At 44.1% G+C, this 20,849-nt stretch overlaps 1 protein-coding gene across 1 annotated transcript; it reads right to left on the bottom strand.

The window, feature by feature from the left end:
- Nucleotides 1-143: 143 nt before the first annotated feature.
- LOC125074141 (neogenin) lies at nucleotides 144-19,063 on the bottom strand. Its single transcript, XM_047685368.1, has 32 exons — nucleotides 19,054-19,063; nucleotides 17,347-17,530; nucleotides 15,235-15,365; nucleotides 13,668-13,861; nucleotides 13,145-13,305; nucleotides 12,581-12,681; nucleotides 11,746-11,833; nucleotides 11,242-11,383; nucleotides 10,586-10,752; nucleotides 10,400-10,515; nucleotides 9,302-9,695; nucleotides 8,828-8,951; nucleotides 8,488-8,643; nucleotides 8,211-8,408; nucleotides 7,926-8,135; nucleotides 7,602-7,722; nucleotides 7,188-7,349; nucleotides 6,863-7,068; nucleotides 6,495-6,560; nucleotides 5,475-5,616; nucleotides 5,235-5,396; nucleotides 4,966-5,166; nucleotides 4,640-4,790; nucleotides 4,418-4,527; nucleotides 4,036-4,188; nucleotides 3,837-3,947; nucleotides 3,231-3,313; nucleotides 2,771-2,867; nucleotides 2,558-2,699; nucleotides 1,979-2,139; nucleotides 1,253-1,333; nucleotides 144-615 (listed from the first exon to the last, which is right to left on the bottom strand). The coding sequence occupies exons 1-32, from the start codon at nucleotides 19,061-19,063 to the stop codon at nucleotides 473-475; spliced, it is 4,668 nt and encodes a 1,555-aa protein (XP_047541324.1). The 3' UTR covers nucleotides 144-472.
- Nucleotides 19,064-20,849: the final 1,786 nt, after the last annotated feature.

Genomic DNA, 20,849 nt, shown 5'->3' with positions numbered 1-20,849 from the left:
TCGGATATATAAATATGGATAAATTGGACTTTACTTGTAGGCTATTATTGTACTAGGTATAATCCCTATGCAAAAACATAACTATAATAAAAAAAAATTATCGGCTTCGGTTACACAGTTCCATAACATCCCTGATTATAGTCAATATCGAATGTCACTTTCTGACATTTCACGATCGGGTTCTACGGTGAGCTTCGAGTTCGATCTTACAGAATAACTCCACCGCACTGCGTGATTGTTTCCTAATACAATAAGAAAAGAGAATTACAAATACCGAACGTATCGTCCACAATTCTTCAATAGAATCGTCATAACATTTCAAATATCTTGAAAAAGTCCAGAGGTCACAGTGACGAGTTCGGTATGAACCGATAGTTACTCAGTAACGTCGAGTCACGTCCCATCGACCCGACGCGGCGTCACGTGTCGGTCAGACGTCGATCCGGTACCGGTCGGACGCGTCGGCCGGACGCTAGCAGTGGAACTGGTTCTGCGTGATGGCGGACAGGTCCTTCATGAGACCCTCGAGGTTCTGCATCTCGCGGTGGAGGCGCTCGGTGGAGCGCGACGGGGTCAGCGGCTCCAACTCCTCGGCGCGGTGGGATACGCTGCCACCTGACGGTTTCAAATTATTATTAAATTGACCTTGACCTTAAAGTTATCACATATATTATTTCATGGAGAAGGATTTTTTGCACTTTCCAGCTCCCCGCTAGATGGCGTTGCGGCAGATCAACTTCTATACCGTTCATCTGACCACCTTGAAAATTTTTATACTATTAAGGATGGAGATTATCTTAGTGCAAGTCGTATGGGATGACAGTTTTCAAACCAGTCGAAAGACTCATTGGAACATTAATTACAGTAGAGTTACTCTAACCCGGACATGGTCAGTCCAGACTCCGGCGAAACTGAAAGTCAGGATTAGTTTAAGATTAGTTTGCTGTGAAATATTCATAATATTTTAGCATCGAATTTTTAATTCGCATAATTATTCCTTCAACACGAGTTTTCGACCTACACACTTTGTAGGTAGGGTTAACAAAACACACATTTCCAAAAAATTAAAAAAATATTTAAAAATACAACTTTTCCATCAGAAAGTATTAAATAAAGGTGCAAGCCCTTTTGAGCAGCTACCACCGTATATTCTTGTGCTAAGTAGCAGTTGATTCTGGTGACCACTCCCATCCGGCGGCACATTTGTAAATTCACCTAATCTATATAAAAAGAAGGATCTTCGAATGCTCACCGAGCTGGAGTCTGTTAGGAATGTGTCCGGGCGACGAGCTCGCACTCTTCTTGTAAGGAGACGTGTCCCTCACGCTACCGGCTACGAGAATGAACAAGTGTTACAACATTATACACGTAAACAACTCGGCTCAGCACAAAGCAAGGCTGACACTAATGTCAGATGACATCAGCGTAAGACGTTTACACGACAATACTCGTGTGTAACTTAGCAATCAAAACTTTTTTTTAATTTTATACCAGCTCAAATAATTCAGACTACTATTGGGTGTGGAGTTGTTTATATAACGGCTAGTATATCAAAAAGTAAACGTTGATAATCACACTTTTAATTTAGTGTTTACATCAATTCGCCGGCGATGTTTTAATACATCATGAAGTCTGACAAAATTTTAAAACGTGTGTGAGCTCAGAGATCAGCTCGCATTGAAGTAGCTTGGTGAAATTAATTGTATGAATTTGGCATGTTTCGGTTTCTGTAGTCTTCATCTGTGTAATAAAACATGTGATAGGTGTAATAATGCCAGATGTATGAATACGGGTGCGTAACCGTAGTGATGTCGAATACACCAAATATTTCGAAGACGACAAATTTTGGTTATTAAGAAACCTCTCTTAAACGTGTTGAAAACACAATATTTACCAATTTTTGATAAGAACAACTTATTAATACTGTCTACAACTCGTGACGTGTGTGGGACTCATGTCAGGCAGACGGCAGCCTCACCCTTGGAGTGCGAGGGCGTCGAGTGGTCGGAGGCGGTGTCGGGCAACGCAAAGCTGTGCAGGGGCCCGCAGCCCGCCCGCCGCTGCAGCGAGCCCGCGCCCCCCACCGGCCCCCCCACCGCGGGGCCCGCCGTGCCCGCCTCGCTGCTCAGAGAATCGCGGCTGCGGACGGTGCCATTGTTACTAGTTCAAACAAGTAGGGGCTCACAAACATAGAAGGAGTAGTGCACTGTTGTATGAGATTCAATAGTAGGGGGTATAGTGAGGCGAGTGATTATTGTCAATCTTGTAGATTGAGGGGGGATAGGAACCGAGTAAAATAATTCTAAATAAAATTATTTATTGTAGTTCTAAGCAATTGAGCGTACCAATTAAAATTAAATAATCTCCTCGATTCCACAAAAAAAAAAATTGAGATATATGTCAAGCAATCTCTCTCAAGTAAAAATGTAAATTATATTTTATATTGAATTTAGTATATGAAAATTGTATCGATCCTAAAAATATTAGGTAGGGAAAGAATATTCCACCAGCAAAAATGTTCCCGAGGAGGGTCAGCTCCAGGCAGGCGACTACTCACTGCGTGTAGTGGCCGAGCGGCTCGTAGGCGACGTAGTGGCCGCGCTCGCGGGCCGAGGCGGCGCTGGCGTACACGTCGGAGCCCGAGCCCGCGCCGCCGGGCGCCGAGCACGCGCTGCCCAGCGGGCACTGCCCCGAGCCGCCTGCGGGCAGGGGGGCGTTAGTGCGCGCGGCCCCAGCGGCGGGAGGGGGAGGGGGAGGGGGAGGCACTCACAGGGCGCGGGCGGCGGGTGCGCGGGGTGGTGCTGCAGCGACGCCAGCGACGCCTGCGGGGAGCCCAGCGGCGCCACGCCCGACAGCAGCGGCGTACTCTGCAATTGGTAACGGTTACGAGTTACGTTTCAGGAACGTCGAGCACGTGGCCTCCTGATGCATACTAGTTTAGACACTTAATATATTCATCAAATATTTATTGGTATCAAAGGAATATAAAGATGATTTTTAGAGGCGGATAAAATGTTTTTATTTTTTATAAAATTGACTATATTTGATACATTATAGATTATATTGATATGGCATTTATGTCTGAACGTAATTTATGGGGTGTGACCGCCGTGACTGGCGCCTACATGGCATAATCTGGAGATCCTATTCACATATTATAGGATACTAGCTGTAGAGTATTTCTTGATATTTGTTAATCTATAAGCGTCATATATAACGGACAAACTTACCTGATCCGGTAGATGCCTCCGTCGTTCACAGGTCCCCGTGCATCCCACTCCAACTCCCACGCCCACGCCTACTCCTGTCATGGCTAAAAAAACAAAATTATCATCAAAAAAAGGTCTTCAAAATATTTAAATTGCTTTTACTTGTTTTTTTTTGCAATTTTTTTATATTGTAAATTTATAATTGTAATTTAATTTTCTGTCTATATCAATAATGCAATAAATAATATTTATAAGCACAGACACTTTCATTAAAATGTATGTGTGGATTGAATTTAATTCGACTATTTTTCAGCTAGATGCTGTTAGAGGACCTTTTGAATGATATAAGTTCATTCGACAACTTTTACAATAAATACTATGGGATGGGAAGTGCCATAAGGCCATTCAAATTCTTGTAAATTAATTCACCTGTATGGTCTGTATGTTGTAAAAATAATATTATCAAAGAATGTAGTGTCACAGAATAAGAATATAAGAAGGACCTTTCCCATAGCCGGACAAAGGTCTCCCATTAATGATAAGGCATAAAATAATTATACAACTACTGAATCGAGATAAAAAAAATAAAAATGTGCAATGTAAATAAAAATAACAAAAATAAAAAACCTAGACACGGCACGAGCGGGTCGCAACGGTAATCGCAGCGGTACGGAGACGCGCGCAGCACTGCCGTGTCGTCGCTACCACTACCACCCACCGACGGCGACCGGCGGGACTCTACGGGACACGCACTCAGTACAGCAAACGAACACGCGGGGGACGGGGGGGCACGGTGCGGTGAAGCATACGCAGAAGCGGGACTGACCGACGTAGGTGGGCACGTAGCGGCGGTCGAGGCTGGCGAGCGAGGGCGGCGGCGCGTGGCGCGCGGGCTCGTAGTCCGCCAGCGCGGGCGGCGCGCGCGCCAGCGTCAGCGTCGACGACACCAGCGCGCTGCCCTCCACGCTGCCCGCCGAGACTGCGCCGCGCAACACGTTACCACACGCCGAGCCTCGAGCCGGCCATCCGGCTCGAAGGACCACGGTTACGTACCATAGCATTTATTGTCATATGTGTGATGCAGAAGGGCGATTTAGATTTTTAAGATATATCATTTTAAATACGAGTAGGTTATACGGGAAGGAGGGAGCAGTCGGAGAGTACGAAGGGAGCGATGGATGGAAAGAGATAGAAAGTCGTACTCTTACTGGCAGAGCTGTGCAAGCTCTTGTCCATGTGTTTCAGCTCCATCTGATCGTGATGTATCCACAGGTCCGGCGGCTTGATGGCCGCAGACGCGGACGCCTTCTGGTACGTGCTGAAACATATTTCACCGGGGTCAGGACCGTATATGCGTAAAATCGAATGAATACATCGATAAAAAAGAAATAGTCGAGAGTTAAAGTAAAGCATGGAAGCGGCGGGCGCACCTGGTGTCGGGCGACAGCGGCGCGCTGTTCCGGCGGCAGCACAGCGACAGCGCCAGCGCCGCCGCCAGCGCCAGCACGGCGCACGCGCCCCCCGCGCTCGCCCACAGCCACGCCGACGTCGCGCTGGCCAGCCCGCCGCCCTCGCCGCCTTCTGGCGACAGCGGCCTTGCTCACTCACGTTACGTCGTCGGCGACGGCGACGGCGACGCATTTACAATTTATGACAATATCTCAGAGTGGTAGGGACCCCGTAGCAAAAAGTAGCCACCTTTCGAGACTCCCTTATCTCTGAGTCATAAAAAAATAAAAATGACTTCGGAGCTCACCGGGCCCCGTGGTGTAGGCGACGGGCGGGCTGAACGGCCCGAGTCCCTTGCCGTTCCGCGCCTGGATCTTGAAGTGGTAGGTAGTGCGTGCGCGCAGCCGCTCCACTCGCGCCCGCCCACGCTCGCCCGCCACCGTCACCGTCGTCCACTCCTCCGCCGCCCCCGCGGCGCCCCGCTGCGCCGCGTACATTATGATGTAGCCTGCGAGACGACACGGATGAGTAGAGTGCCGAGCGCGAGGTCGACTTTAGGTTGCGCCGGATGCCTGCCTGTGAGCTGCCCGTTGGGCCTCGCCGGGGGGCTCCACGAGAGGTCGGCGGCGCGGGCCGGGGGCGCGGCGGCCGACACCCGCAGGTCCCGGGGGGCCGAGCCCGGCGCGGCCTCTAGCGACGTGTTCGACGCCAGCATCGACCACGCCGACTCGCGCTCGCCTGCGGGTACATTACGAACATGATTACGGGGTCGACTTTGGACTAACTTAATATTCGCTTCCTGACTGATGTTCCTACCTTTGATCAACTTGACAGCGAATTCGTAGTGCGTGTAGGGTCGCAGGTCGTCTACCATGCAGTTGAGGTCGGAGACGTTGTAGACGCGCGTGCGACCACCACCCGACCACCTCACCGCGTATCGACGACCGTCTGTCGCCGTCTGAATAAGACATGCGGTTTTAGCTCAGGAATTGACTTTCTTTGATAAAAATCCAGATACACTTTTAGCCTAAATGTCCTGATTAGTAAACTAGAACAATAGAATTATTTGAAAATATCCTAAATTATCTTAAAATATTTGAATCCTTTAAATCTTATGTCACTTATCTGGAGTACCTCAAGGATCTATCATTGGACTGGTACTATTTAACATCGTCATAAGTGATTTTATCATATATGTGTCACATCCGGTCAAGCGTACAGACACTCAACGGAACGAAAAGCGCGCCTACGGTTGTGAACTTGACTTCGGTGTAGTTCGGAGCTATCTTTAGCGCGCTTTCGACAGGGTCGTGAAAGCATCGTTCGGGTCAGGGTAGACCACAGACTGCAAAGCATTAGCCGAGTGAGATCACGGAACTGTCCTACCGTTCCTGAAGTGCTGAGTGTTATCATTCTAATTTGATTTCTTTGCGTGTGAACCTAATAGGGTAATAAAGTGTAATTAAATATTAACTAAGTGATCTTTGTATTCTTTTCATGATTACCCACTGTACGCCGACACGACGAACAATAAAAGTGACAATATATCTGATGTCCCTCCGACATATATATGTAGTGATAACTTACATACGGCAATAAAATCAGTATAAAAAGATCTGTATTACAATTACACCTAATTCGGCCTAGTTCGTATCATAATTGAACTGGGATTAACTAAACCAATTTATATCCATTAATCAAACTTAGCTGCGTAAATTATTTTTACGTTTACCGCCGTGTAAGAAATTGACCAACGTTCGACATGGTCCTTCGAGCCGGATTTTATGAAAATTACTTTGCTAAATTTAAAATCAATGTAATTAAATGAAAGCTTACTTGTCCTTTTGGTAGCGTAGGATCCGTCCAGTAAACAACAGCGGTGGTACCACTCAACATTATCACCTGCAACATTATTAATATTAATTTTAGTTGGCGCGCTCAACGACACTTCTAAAGTATTTGTTTGTACTATTAAATTAATAATCTTAGTAGAATATATTTTTTATTAAATGTTTAATAGTTTAAAATAATGAATTCACTTCTCGATTAACAATTTACTATAATATGTAAATTTGTAGGTAATCTTTCCAAAAATTATAATTTTATGAAGATTCGAGTAGGATTAAAAACAAAATTTTTGAGACAAAGTTCAAAGAACTTATATTTACATTTACTAATTATTTAACATCAGACACTGCTCTCACCTTGACCCCAACAGGAGGTATAAGAGGTGGGGTGTCATCCTCCTCCTCGTCCGGATCGTCTGGTTCATCCGCGTCAGGTTCGTCTGGCTCGTCCGGTTCATCGTCATCCGGCTCGGACGGCTTCGTCCGGACCGTCGCGTACACCGCCGGCCCGAGACCGAGAGCGTTGCTCGCACGCAGCGATATCACGTACTCCGAGTTTGATTCTGCAAAAAGTCGAGAGATAGTATTTTAATATTTAAATAGCTCACGGCCGACAGAGACAAAACAATTGCAAGAAAAAGATAGCTACGATTTTTAAACAAGAAAACATTTGCGTCCTCACCGAGAGTGCGTATGACGTGTGAATGCGCGTGCGCGGGCAACTCGCGAGAGTGTGAGTCTGGCACGCCGAGACCCCACCCCAGCAAGTAGCCGCGCACCAGAGCGCCGCCGGAGCCATCATCGCCCCCCCACCACACTGAGATCCAGTCGCGACCAGCGCGCGCTACGGAACGACACAGAAGCGATAAGGCGCACGAAAGTTCATGATCGAAAGACTTTGTTGGCTATACAGGAAATACTGAGAGAACTATACCCGGGCTTCGAGTTATTTGCTTAAATCTACGTGACAGAAGTGTTAAGTTTAAACGGAGCGGAGATATTTGACCTTGAAATTGCTTAATAATGAATTTAATGATTAAAGTCAAGAGATCGCCTGAGCAGACACTACTGAAATATGTGAAGTGTTATTAGTTACTGGTGAGCGGCGGCGGCCGGCCCGGCACGGCGCTGTCGGCGCGGCGTCGGCCCTGAGTGCTGGCCGACACCCAGTCGCTGAACGGGCCGGAGCCGTTTGCGTTCATCGCGCACACACGGATCTGCACACAGATGTATTTTTTTAACTTTTTACATTCATCAAGGAGAATGATGATCACTCATCACCACAATTCTTTATAGCACGTGTAGTAGGAGACAGAATGAGTAATAGTAATTATCATACTGCCAATGTTCAGAGTACTGAAATCTATACAATATTCAAACAGTAAAGTAACAGAGCTTCAGTTCGAGCCCGGATGCCCACCTGGTACGAGGTGGCGGGCTCCAGGCCGCGCAGCTCGGCGCGCCGCGTGTCGGCCGGCGTCGTCAGCGAGTCGGCGCGCCGGCGGGGGGCCGCGCCCGCGGGGGGCGCCGCGCCGCCGGCCGGGCCCACCGCGCGGTAGCGCAGCTTGTAGCCCGTCAGCGCGCCGCGGTGCGTGCGCGCCACAGGCGCCTCCCAGCGCACCAGCAGCGCCTGCGGCACGAGAGCGTCGGTACGGGCCCCGCGGCGGCGCGCCGGGGGCCGGGGGGGCACACGGGGGGCACTCACGGTGTCGGACAGCGGCGCGGCGGACACGTTGGCGGGCGGCGCGGCGGGCGCGTCGGTGCGCGTGCGCGCGAGCGCGTCGGCGCTGGCGGCGCCGCCGGCGGCCGCCACGCGCACGCGGTAGGCGGCGGCGGCGCGCAGCGCGCCCAGCACGGCGGGCGCCCGCTCCGCCCACTGCGCCTGCTCGCGGCCGCTCTCCACCTGCCGGCCGCCGAAACTCGGGTCACTGAGGCGTCTCCCCGGAGCGTCGTGGAGCCCGGGGAGCCGGAGGCGTGCGTACCTCGGTGTAGTACACGGCGTATCTGGCGGGCGGGGCGCGGGCGGCGGCGGGCGGGTCCCACGACACGCGCAGCGCGTGCGCGCCCGCCGCCTCCACTCGCACGTTTAGCGGCGGACCGTACGTCAACTCCTCCGGAGGAGTCGTCGCCTCTATTATCTGAAAAAAAAGTACTTTATACTGAAGTGCGTACAGGTAGATTCTTGGGACAGCAATTTGTCTTATTTTTTGTGAAATCTTAGAAATTAATTAGTACTTAACGGGTAATATTGAAAATTGTCAGTCGAAGAGAAATTCGTCTGCGTTTAAAAAATAACAGAAGCAGTAAAAAACGTTCAGTGACCTCAGTGGGAGGGGAGACGGCGTGGTCGGTGAGCGCCACCGCCTTGAACTGGTACGTGGTGTTGGGCTGGAGGGAGGCCACGTTCATCTCGTGCCGACGGGCCTCGCCGCGGGAGAGGCGCTCGCTGTACACAGAGCGCGAACGGGAATATCACAATAACGAATCTAACTTCAGAGTACCAGGAGGAAAAAATATTGAAATACATTTCAGTTTAAAATGAATATACTCAGTCAGTGACAGTTAAACAAATGAACGTAAAATCACATTAATTTTGCAATAATAAATGTCATACAGTTTAAGACAAACAAAACAATGGAACGAAGAAACTGCTTTCCATTGTAGCGAATTGAATAGACGACGCGATTCAGAAAAGTGATCATTTCCATCAGCGCCATCTATCGCTTCCGGGTTGTATCAAGACAAGACACTCTTTCACATTTTCAAGGTTAAATGAATCAAAATTCAAACACTCACCGCTCACTCCCCTTGACCTTGTACAGGATAGCGTACCCGGTGATCTCCTCCAACTTATGGTCCGGCTCCTGCCACGTCAGCGTCACGAACCTGTGCTTCACGATGACCGCCTTCAGGTCCTTGGGCGGAGAGACGGCAGTCGCGTTACCGTTCCTAAATTCCTCAGTATCCAAATCTTCAGCAGCGTGAAAGGAATAGTCGTTATCTAGAGTGTTTTCGTTATAATCGTCGTACACCGGTTCAGACGTGTACGCGGAGGACGTCTCGCCGAGGAAGTCTAGGTCCTCGGGAGTGGGGTCTAGGGTTTGGTCGAAGTCGCCGGATATGAGGGTATTGAATATATCTTGAGTGGAATTTGTAAAGGACTTCGGTTGGGTGGGGTTCGGTTTGTGATCTGGAAGGGAAAAAAAATTAAAAAAACAAAGTTAACGAAAAGAAAAATAGCAGTAGGAAGGTTTGTCAAAAATACATTTCCTGAATAATTCATAAATAATGGTCCTATTATTTAAGATAGATTGTTCTTTCTCATGTTTTTGTTTGTCAGTGCGTGTGTGCGCGAGTGCGTGTACGTACGTGTATGCTAAAGTGTGTGTATATAGTTAGTAGATAACACATGAATATTTAAAAAAAACAGTAACTATTTGTCTGAACAAATAACAGACTCTTATTCGCTTTTAGTAACCTAATTTGTTTCCAATAAGATTATTAAGAAATAAACATCAATGATTACTTTAAACAATACCACTCCGTCATTTCCTTTTACTCCTATGGGTAGAAATGATTATATTTATAAAAAAAATAGTTTATACACAAACAATAGAAAATCATAATTTAAAGTTCATAATTCTTATCCGTTTAGTATCGGAAGACTGCAGACCATGATCTAGTAAGAGATCAAAAGCCTTAAGGCTAGTTAAGATGTACTTAAATGCTAAATGTATGAAAATGGTTATTCCAATGATATGATCATTGACGGTCGTCTAATTGTAAACGAGCAGACTATGGTTTACTTCAATAGATTTAAAATATTAGTGAAGCACGTTAACCGAAATCTCAATGCATTTGTCTGAGTTTTTGGACCGTAAGGAGTGCACAGACCGTGCGGCGTCACGAGCAGCCTCAGCGCGGCGACGCTGCTGCCGGCGGGCGAGCTGGCGCTGCACTGGAACACGCCGGCGTCCACGTCCAGCACGCCGCGGATGCGCAGCGACGTGCTGCGGAAGAGCGGCGATCAGTATGTATCAGTTCGCGCACCTGCGCCCCCCCCCGGCGCGCGGCACGTACCCGTCCACGAGCGCGATGTCGTGGTCGTTGGGCGTGAGCGGCTCGCCGTCCTTGAGCCACGAGACGGCGGGCGCGGGGCGGCCGCGCGCCTCGCAGCGCAGCGTCACGTCGCCGCGCGTGCGCGCGCGCACCACGCCGCCCTCGCGCAGCGCCACGCGCGGCGCCGTCTGCGGACAGCGCTCGTCAGGCATCGCTCTAGTCACCTCGGCTTAGTTGTACTTTAGTATTTTTTCATTTAAAATACCATGCTAGTAGTGTAAAAGTGTTTATATTATACGCTTACAATATTACAGTACACAATGCAACAGTCATCATTCGTATACGATAAGAATAAAAAAAGTCCCAAAACGTTACCCCGCGGAACCCCGACCCGGGTCTGCTAAACGCTATTAACCTGTGGTTAGATTTTATTATGCAGTAAGGTGGAAATAACACATTTAGGTATTTAAATGAAATAAAACATGAATTCTCCCCCATGAGATACTCAATAAAAAAAATATATCCCGCTGAGTTTCTTTCGCCGGTTCTTCTCAGGTCCGAGGTGCTAAATTCCGAACCGGTGGTAGATTTTTGACAATCAATAAGCAAGTGCAAACACTTCTATATTGAATAAAGATTTTTGACTTTGACTTTGACTTTGAGGGGAGCGGCGGTACCATGACGTGCAGCTGCGCGGAGTGGTCGGCGGAGTCGAGGCGGTTGGTGGCGCGGCACGTGTAGGCGCCCGCATCCTGCGCGCGCGCCGCCGCCACGCGCAGCGAGCCCGAGCCCACCAGGTACAGCCGCGAGTCCAGGTCGCTGCGGGCCGACGCACGGTTACAGCCTACACTCGTACACTACCCGCCCGTCCTACCCGTCGGGGTACGTATCACCCTCTCATCACATGTTCAAGGCTTAGTATTCTTGTGTTTCGGGTCGAAAGCTGAGTCAGCGTAACTACAGACACAGGGGACATAACATCTTAGTTCCCAAGGTTGGTGGCGCATTGGAGGTGTAAGGAATGGTTAATATTTCTTACAGAGCTGATGTCTGACCACTTTCCATCATGGAAGTAATTTGCCCGTCCCGAAACCAATTTTATAAAACAACACATATTTCTTCAATAACAATAAGAATTTAATTTATACATCACTATTATTAATATATATGTTGTAACTAACTTGAGATCGATAGCGACACCGTTGTTCAACCAAATCATTTCCGGCTTAGGATTCCCGACGGCCGCGCAGTCGAACGTCACAGACGCACCTGAAAAGAGAAACTGTCACTTGAAGCTAACTCAGCAAATTAAATCTCTGAGGATATATATGTACATACTTAACGTAAAAATTCTACACTTAGATAACTTGCGTACACATAAATATGACGACCTCGAGGTGGTCGAGTAGTGTGTACACCGGTATTCATGTTACGCCACAGTCGATGTAGAAAAAGTTCATCAGTTTTCTATGTTGTCTTGTTGTGTTTGTGGTACCGTCGTTACTTCTGATTTTCCATAACACAAGTGCTTTAGCTACTTACATTGGGATCAGAGTAATGTATGTGATGTTGTCCAATATTTATTATTTATTTATTTAAATACAGAGTTCTATGCCGGTTCTTCTCGGTAGAATCTAAATTCCTAACATCAATGAATAATATCTTGGTTTAGATTATATGTGGCTTAAATTGATCCACAAGGTTCCAATTAACAGCTAATACTTGTTGACCTTTAGGCAGGACATATTATACATATAATTGTATTTAACTGGCATTACTTTGTATTTCAAATGTTGGAAAAGAGTAAATACTGAGTTTCTTGGCGGTTCTTATTGGTAGAATCAACATTCAGAACCGGTGGTAGCTTTACCTTTAATACAATGCTGTAAAATTAAAATTCAAAGTGCTTGCAAGGCCTCCTTCAATAAAATACTTATATATTTTGATTATAATTGATTTAGACAACGACAACGCCTTGAGATATTTAATGTATATAGCTCAGCTCTAATCAGTTACCTTCCATGACGGTGACCGGTTGCGGTGTTGTGATGAACCGTGGTGCAGACTCCAGGTTAGCCAGTTCACTGTTCACGCGCAGCTCCACCTCCGGTCCGAGTCTGTAACGTTCGTAAATTAATAATATATTTAATTATTATCAGAAACTGAGTGCATCAAAATCTACAATTGGCGAGTTCATTGAAGCTTGGGAATGAAGTAAGTACTTCTAGATCCTAAGATCCTGTTCTTACTTAAAAATTGTCACCTGAACCTTTCGCGGGTTCTTCTGTGGTCAGAGTATTTCCTTTGCTAACTGCTGGTTCTTTATCTTCAACTATCAATAGAATTGAACCAACTAAACTAAACCTATGGGTATCGTCATACGGTGAGGAAGTTTCGGTGATTAAGTGCTTAAACTCTCAACTATCTACGGAAAAATTATCCCCTTGCAAATACATTCCCATGGCGGTTTGTATCAAATGTTTTTCATGGAGTTTTAGCCTCATCTCAAATAAATTGAATAATGACAAACGAATGCCAATGAAGCTAAGTAACGCTATAATAGAGTTTATCTTGAATGACCTGGGCGCGAGATGTCCGTGCGCGTGCGCCAGAGCGACGACGCAGCGGTAGAGCGCGGCGTCGTGCGCGCGCAGCGGGTCGAGCTCCAGCGCGCCGCCCGGCGTCAGCGACACGCGCGCCGCCTCCATGCGCACCGGGGAACCGTTTTTCAACCAAGTCACCTAGGGTATTTATACGTGCCGAATTAAAGGTTACGTTACAGTCGACATGTTCTTGGACTGAACAAAGGCTCTCTGTCAGAAAAAAAGGTTTAGAATTTATTGCAGAACACAGCTATATTGGTGGCACGGCTGAATATACATTTTCTTAGTAAAATCGCTTCCAGCAGGTGGAAGTTATCTTCGAAATGTTTCTTTTATCGAAGAGAATGAGATAAATTAAACACGTGAAAATACAGCTACACTCGTCGAGTTTGAATTCTCGATAAACGGTTAAAATGATTACTAGAAAATGTAATAAAGTTCAAGTCATCTACCCAAGAAATTATATGAAAGAGATCTTAATGCCTCTTCAGGATACTCACGTTCAGTTTTAACACTGGTGGCGGAGCATGTATTTTGGCGAGTCCGTACACCCGCCTTTCGGGCTGCGGTGCGGAGGGCGAAGGTATGATCCGCACTGCTAGCCTTTGGGGTAGCTGAATGGGACAGGACAGAAGCGCCGGGGACCCCAAAACGCCCATCACCACTCGTGGACCTTCGCCTAGTTCAGGTACTTCTGAAAATTTTCCAAAATAATTTCCCAAGATTAGCGAATTTCTTGTTTTTTTTTTTTGGTTTCTTTCGCTCTGTTCATTGCTAGAGTCTATTACATCATATACACATTATGATGGTGTTCTTAGCGATTCCGGCCACGGCAGGCAACTACGCAGGGCATAAAGTGCATAAGTGTGCACAGGTGCATCCTGATATAGACGGGACGGCAAATACTTATTCATCCAGACTCAGAGAGGTGATTGGTAATAATTATTCGACCGAAATACCCAAAAACTTTCCATCGGCCCGACCTGGGGTTTGAACCCAGGCACTAGATCAACGAGGCATACCTAAATATCTACGCAAACATATTATATAATCAAAACAAATTTTACTCTTATGTAAAACGGTAATTACTTTGCGTTTAAAGCTGTGGACACCACGCGGCGTAACATTATTTAGAACCGAATCCAGTCAGCCTTAAACGTGTGAATGTATTTTATCTTTTCACAAACAATGACACAATCACGATCAATTTTACTATGAGACTAGAGGTAATAGAGGCTTCTAGGGCTTGTAGCAACAAGTTCAGTACAAACTGTAGCTAATAATTGCTGTTTGGATTGTACAAGTGTTTGCGCGCACACAAGTGCACTCGGTGTTCCAACACGTTCATAATCCAATGGAATCCAGAACTGGCACGGAGCCAACGTATAATAACTGGCAAAGAATACGAATTATAATAATTTTCGTTATATACATGTAATCGTGTATTACAGAGCACTGGCTTATAAGTTTTGGAATATTTAACGTACAAAATTTGAGAAAATGACAGAATAACCGGTTATAGTAGGGGGTCATTCGGTGGCGGATCTAGGATTGTCATTTGAGAGCGGCTTGACTTTGCTGAGGGTTAGCAAAAAATTACTTAAAAAGCACACAAATAATTTATTTTGTTCAGATAGAATGCTTGCTAATAATTATTATCATGTTAACTATAAAATTGATCACGGAAGGAATTTATCAGATGAATTATAGGGATACTTGATAACCGCCCGCCGAAGAGACAGAAAAGGTACTACAAGTTTTTAATAAGTATTCCGTTGTATTAGGACGCGCTAGGCGTCTTGGACACCGGTGAGTTCCACATAATCCCCATTTCACGTGAGGGAAAAGCGTAATGCATTTTCTAAAGAAAGAAAAAACAAAGGGATACTTGAGCCACTGCACCAAAGTCTATGGATAGCCTTTTAGCATAAGTTGGCACATCAACCTACAATTTAAAACAAAGTTTTCTATTCGTCCAAATCAAAATACCATTCGAGGTTCATACGATTAGCGTTAATACCTTACCACTGGAGTAACGAGCAGACTCAGACACTGTAAGTATCTTACCGGCTAAAAAAACGGTGGCCACTCTCGACACGACGGTACCGACGCCGTCCACCGTCGCCACACACTGGTACTGTCCAGCCAACGCCAACGACATGCTCTCTATTACCAGAGAGCCGTTCGCGAGCTGCTTCCTGGAAGAGAGATAGATTGAATTATACAACATTGATAATCTAAAATATATACTAATATTATAAGTGCGAAAGTAAATCTGTCTGTCTAAAGAGAATTTCGATGTGCTGTAGTATGAAGCAAGCTTAATTTCCAAGGTAACAGGCTATTTTTTCATTCCAAGCACCTAACGTCTAAAGCCGAAATCGCGAGAGAAGCCACTAACTTAGCCACAAGAACACGCGTCCGGATCTGCTTGTATTCAACACATCAACTCAAATCAAATCAAAATATACTTTATTCAAGTAGAGTTTTACAAGCACTTTTGAATCGTCATTTAACAAACTATTTGGGTAAAGCTACCACCGGTTCAGAATGTAGATTCTACCGAGAAGAACCAGTAAGAAACTAAGTAAGGTTTTCATGGGTATGCTACTCCGTCGTCCCGGGTTCGATTCCCGGCCGAGTCGATTTAGAAAAAGTTCATTAATTTTCTATGTTGTCTTGGGTCTGGGTGTTTGTGGCGCCGTCGTTACTTCTGACTTTCCATAACACAAGTGCTTTAGCTACTTACATTGGAATCAGAGTAATGTATGTGATGTTGTCAGATATTTATATATTTATATTTGTTGCCAAATTTAAACTAAACAACATTTTTTCAAGCTTTATATATGTTGGTAAAGAAAGACTATTGTTATAATGTTTGGTGGTGTAATGATGAGAGGTAACAACACATAAGGCACAGTCACCTATCACCATCTACCACCGTGTGATCACGTTTACTGTGATACCATTACGTTTTGATAATTAACCCAACCACAAGTGCATTAAATTAAAATACGTGAATCCCAAAGTCAGTCCGAAGGCTTAACGGAACACTCCAATTACGTTCCGCTGAATAATTCACACTGTTGACAACAGCTGTTTGGAACCTCTATAATGTATTAAACTTTGTAAATTGTCTTGAACACGGAGGTGACTCGCTAACGTGGACAACATTTTCGATATTACTTTATACTATTTATGTATATGTAGATATTTTTACAGCCGAGATGGCCCAGTGGTTAGAACGCGTGCATCTTAACCGATGATTTCGGGTTCAAACTCAGGCAGGCACCACTGAATTTTCATGTGCTTATAATTCATCTCGTGCTCGGCGGTGAAGGAAAACATCGCGACGAAACTTGCATGTGTCTAATTTCAACGAAATTCTGCCACATGTGTATTCCACCACCCCCATTGGAGCAGCGTGGTGAAATATGCTCCAAACCTCCTCCTCAAAGGGAGAGGAGGCCTTAGCCCAGCAGTGGGAAATTTACAGGCTGCTAATGTAATGTAAAAAAAAGATATTTTTATATAATGAAGTTAAATGAGGACCATCGTTATCAGATTGACGTAACAATTCAAATATATTTTCATTATTTTTATATTTTTGAATTAATTTATTTTCCTATGACGGCTGTCGACCCGTGACCGACGCTGATCCCGTCGCTGCCGCACCAACTACTTAACACCCGCGTACTAAAGTTATATATAGTCCTTCTATTGAATGTCAATCAAAGCAATAGGACGGCGTCTGCGACATATACAAATTATAAAATAAATTCTCTATTACGTTTTCGCTTTCTTCTAGCAACTCTACTCTTCTCAACAAGATTTTGATAAGGTTTTCATTCGAAAGAGCGATAAAGAAGATAATATTTTGTACAAAGTGGCTGAATTAGAAATCAGTATAGGATATTCCGGTGGATAATAAATAATGTTTAGATTTCATTTGATCCACCGTCGAACACGAGATATTAGTAGTGCTTACCCGGATGGTAGCTGCCTACCTTTAGGTTAAGGTTCACATGATTACAACCATTGGACCAATTCGATACGATTTAGTGTATGACTACTGTGTGATCTTACTAATTAAAATACAATCTGTAATTATTTGGTGTCCCAAGAACTACCCAATTTCTTACAATACCTTACCCTAAGTAACCGTAAATGATTAGTTACCTGTAAGTATCAGCGCGTTGTAATGCGTGGTCTCTGGTAGGGGGCGCAGTGGCGCTGTACCGCCACGAGAGACGCGCGGGTGGCGGCGCCCCGCAGGCCAGCACGGCGCTCTCGCCCTCCGCTACCACCGCATCCGCTGGCTCTGATGATAGTCCAAATATTGTTTCGCTTGCATCTTCACCACCTGTGAGCAAAAACATAACATTATTGTATTTATCAATTATTCTCCTGTAAAACTTAGATTGAGTAAGTGTAAATAAAGGCACATGAAAGGACGTAACATTATAAATCTTACGGTCATTGGAGTGCTTGCTATTGGCAGTATAAGGAATAGTCCAAATACCAATTATTTATGCTAATTTTTGGCACGGGTGACCGTATGTAATTAGGCGGTCAGCCAATATAATACATCTTAAATTCATTCATGGAATTTATAAGGAAAAAGGTTTTATATAAAGTCATAAAAACCTTTCAAGAAAAACAATTTCTTTAAAACCGGTTACGGATGAAGAAAAACTCAAATACATAATATAAATATATATATTATCTATTTTAAATACAAAAAGTCAAATAAACAACAATAGACATAGATTTGATGCGATTCGCAAAAAAACGAACATTTCAATCTTGGAAGTAAAATTAAAGTGGCTATAAGTAGTTTATTGAAATGGTATTAAGTGTTCAGAAAGTAGATTATACAGGAAAACATCGGCAAAAAAGGCAGTAAATAGTATTTTCTGAGAATCGGTAACTAAAATCAATTGAAGTATTTTCAATCTTGCTAGCGAGCGACGAATGCAAAAGTATAATACTTTCAGATCACCGATATCGCTCACAAACAATGAACAGTTCTCCTTTTATAACGAGACTCGTTATTTAATTCAATACCGACGTAACCATAAAAAATTATACCGAATCATAAAAATAAACCCCTTTCAAAGACCCCACAAAACACGCCTTCAACTTTGCACTGAAGAGCTCCTTAACGACCTAAAACGTAAACCATCCTTTATAATTAAACTAAAAACCCTTCAAACTTCGCACGAAAACTTAAACCTTCGATTGAGTTAAATACAGACAAATATCACCCTTATCACAACGACGATAAGGACGTTTGACAGTCCACGCGACTACCTTCCAAATTTGTTCGATGCAAAATGATAAGATCCCTCTGAATAGTATTTGATTGGACCGACAATGGTGTATGGAAAAGTTGGTGAATTACAAAATAGTTCACACTACAATGGATCGTATTACGTTTCGTTGAACGCTAAACTTGCTTGCACGAATTCTGGGTCAAAGGCTTTAGGTTATTGTAAATGAACGCCCGATCGGACGGTCACAATTCGCGTATTCCAATATGGAAACACAATGGCGTAGTTTCGATATGTGTATCCCGTAAAACCTTTTCTATTTTATCGTTCCTTTATCTAAATGTAGTGTATTGTAAGTATTAGTAGCTGCTGGTCGGGATTAGTTTGGTGGTAGGGCTTTATGCAAGCCCGTTTGGGTATGCACCACCTACTCATCTAATGTTCTACGATTTACCAACATTGTTGTGTTCCAATTTGAAGAGAGAGTAAGTCAGTATTACTAAAGGCACAAAGGACATGACATCTTCGTTCCCATGTTTGGTGGTGCATTGGTTATGTAAGAAATTGTCAATATTGCAACCGGTGCAAATGTCTGACGGCAATTATGACCTACCATCGCCCATATGGGAGATCTCCTACCAATTATTTTTAAAAAATACATAATCGCCATTTGAAAACTGACAACCAGATTTGCATTATTTAACTTGAAGAGGAAATTATTGGTTTTGATTTCTGACGCCACCTGGTATTCACGGTTGACCGCAAATTCACAATAGCGTAGGTTGGGTCAATTAATGTGTATATAGAATGATGTACTACATACATTACTGGAGCGCTAGGTTTAGTATTACACTTAGAAAACATAAGCCTTAACTGAAGATTGCGGTTTCAATCTGAACCTACGTTTATCGGAAAACAATCTGCCACATATGTATCCAACTTCCCTTGGAGCAGCGTGGTGAAATATTCTCCAAATATTATCCTCAAAGAGATGAGGATGTCTAAACCCAGCTCTGGGAACGTACAAGCTGTAACTTTACTATACTATACGGTGATAAGAATCACTAATTTACTGTCTGGTAAAATGTTTAGTTTGCGAAACAAACTTGCGAAATGTCCTTATCTGTTTATATAAATAAATTCCAAACTTTTTTTATTTTATGGCAGACCCAGTACACTTCAAAGAGGAGGATCGTTTAAGATAAATACGAGTTGTATCTCTTAGTTGATTTAAACTGATATCTTTTGCTACACTCGAGGAACTTTTTGATGAGTAAATATTTTAATTTGGAATCAGTATTATTCGTTTTTTTTTGGTACTGGGGTATTGGTAGTTTTTTCTGTATGCAAGCCTGCTTGTATGGGTGGATACCACTCACTCGTCAGACACTAATACTCTGTATTGTTGTTTTTTAATTTGAAAGCTGAGTGAGCCAGTAAAAATTCAATGATTAGGGTTTGAACCCACAATCATCGGTTAAGATGCACGCGTTCTAACCACTGGGCTTTCTTGGTTCTTCAAATGGCTACGCAGACTGGCACATCGGCCACCTGATAGAGTAGTCACCACTGCCCATAGACAACGACTCTAAGGGAAATAATAACCACCCCTTCCATCGCCAACGCACCACAAACCTTAATAACTAAGATGTTAGATCGCTCATAGCTGTACTTACAGTATATGATTAAAACCTATTTTAAATAAATTTAATTAATACTCAAGTTATAATTTTCAACAATACCAATTCTAATGATGATGAAAAATGACGCTTATCATAAGTCATTAAGAACTATATTTACAAAGCACGTGAGTTAAAAATTAAATTTAAAATCGGTAACAGCTTGACAGATGAAACCAGATAATTTTAAATCGAATGTTTTTAATGAACATAAATAACTTTCAAACGAACAATGACGACCCGCATGCGTACGCGCACCCAATAAATCCTAACAAATAACCGATATAAGGCAAGGGGAAGGGACAAACATGACAACAAAATCAAAGCAAACTATACGAGATAATAAGCGATTACCGCTCTTTACATATTTGGTATAAGGTCGAATTTTCTGTAAATGGTTTTGACAGCAGATGTTCAGTCAGGTAGCAGTTTTTAAACATTTGAAATGTCAAAATGTTTACTGACAAAGTATTTAACGTTTTTATTGTTATATAACGTATTGCAACAAGCCGAGTTGACCCAGTGGGTAGAATAATTGAATCTTAAACGATAATTACGGGTTCCTTACTCACGGCGCTGTGAAGTTTTATTTACTTTGTTTCTACTTATACAAATTTTACAAAAATCATTGTGAGGAAACCTGCTTGCTTCGGATAAATATCTGCCATCACTTTTACTTAGTGGTCGGTCTTCATGCAAGTCCGTTTGGGTAAGTAGCAACCACCCATCA

Source organism: Vanessa atalanta, chromosome 27 (assembly GCF_905147765.1).
Source record: "Vanessa atalanta chromosome 27, ilVanAtal1.2, whole genome shotgun sequence".
Lineage (NCBI taxonomy): Eukaryota > Metazoa > Arthropoda > Insecta > Lepidoptera > Nymphalidae > Vanessa > Vanessa atalanta.
Note: the sequence above shows the minus strand (reverse complement) of the source record. Positions and strands in the feature narration are given on the sequence as shown.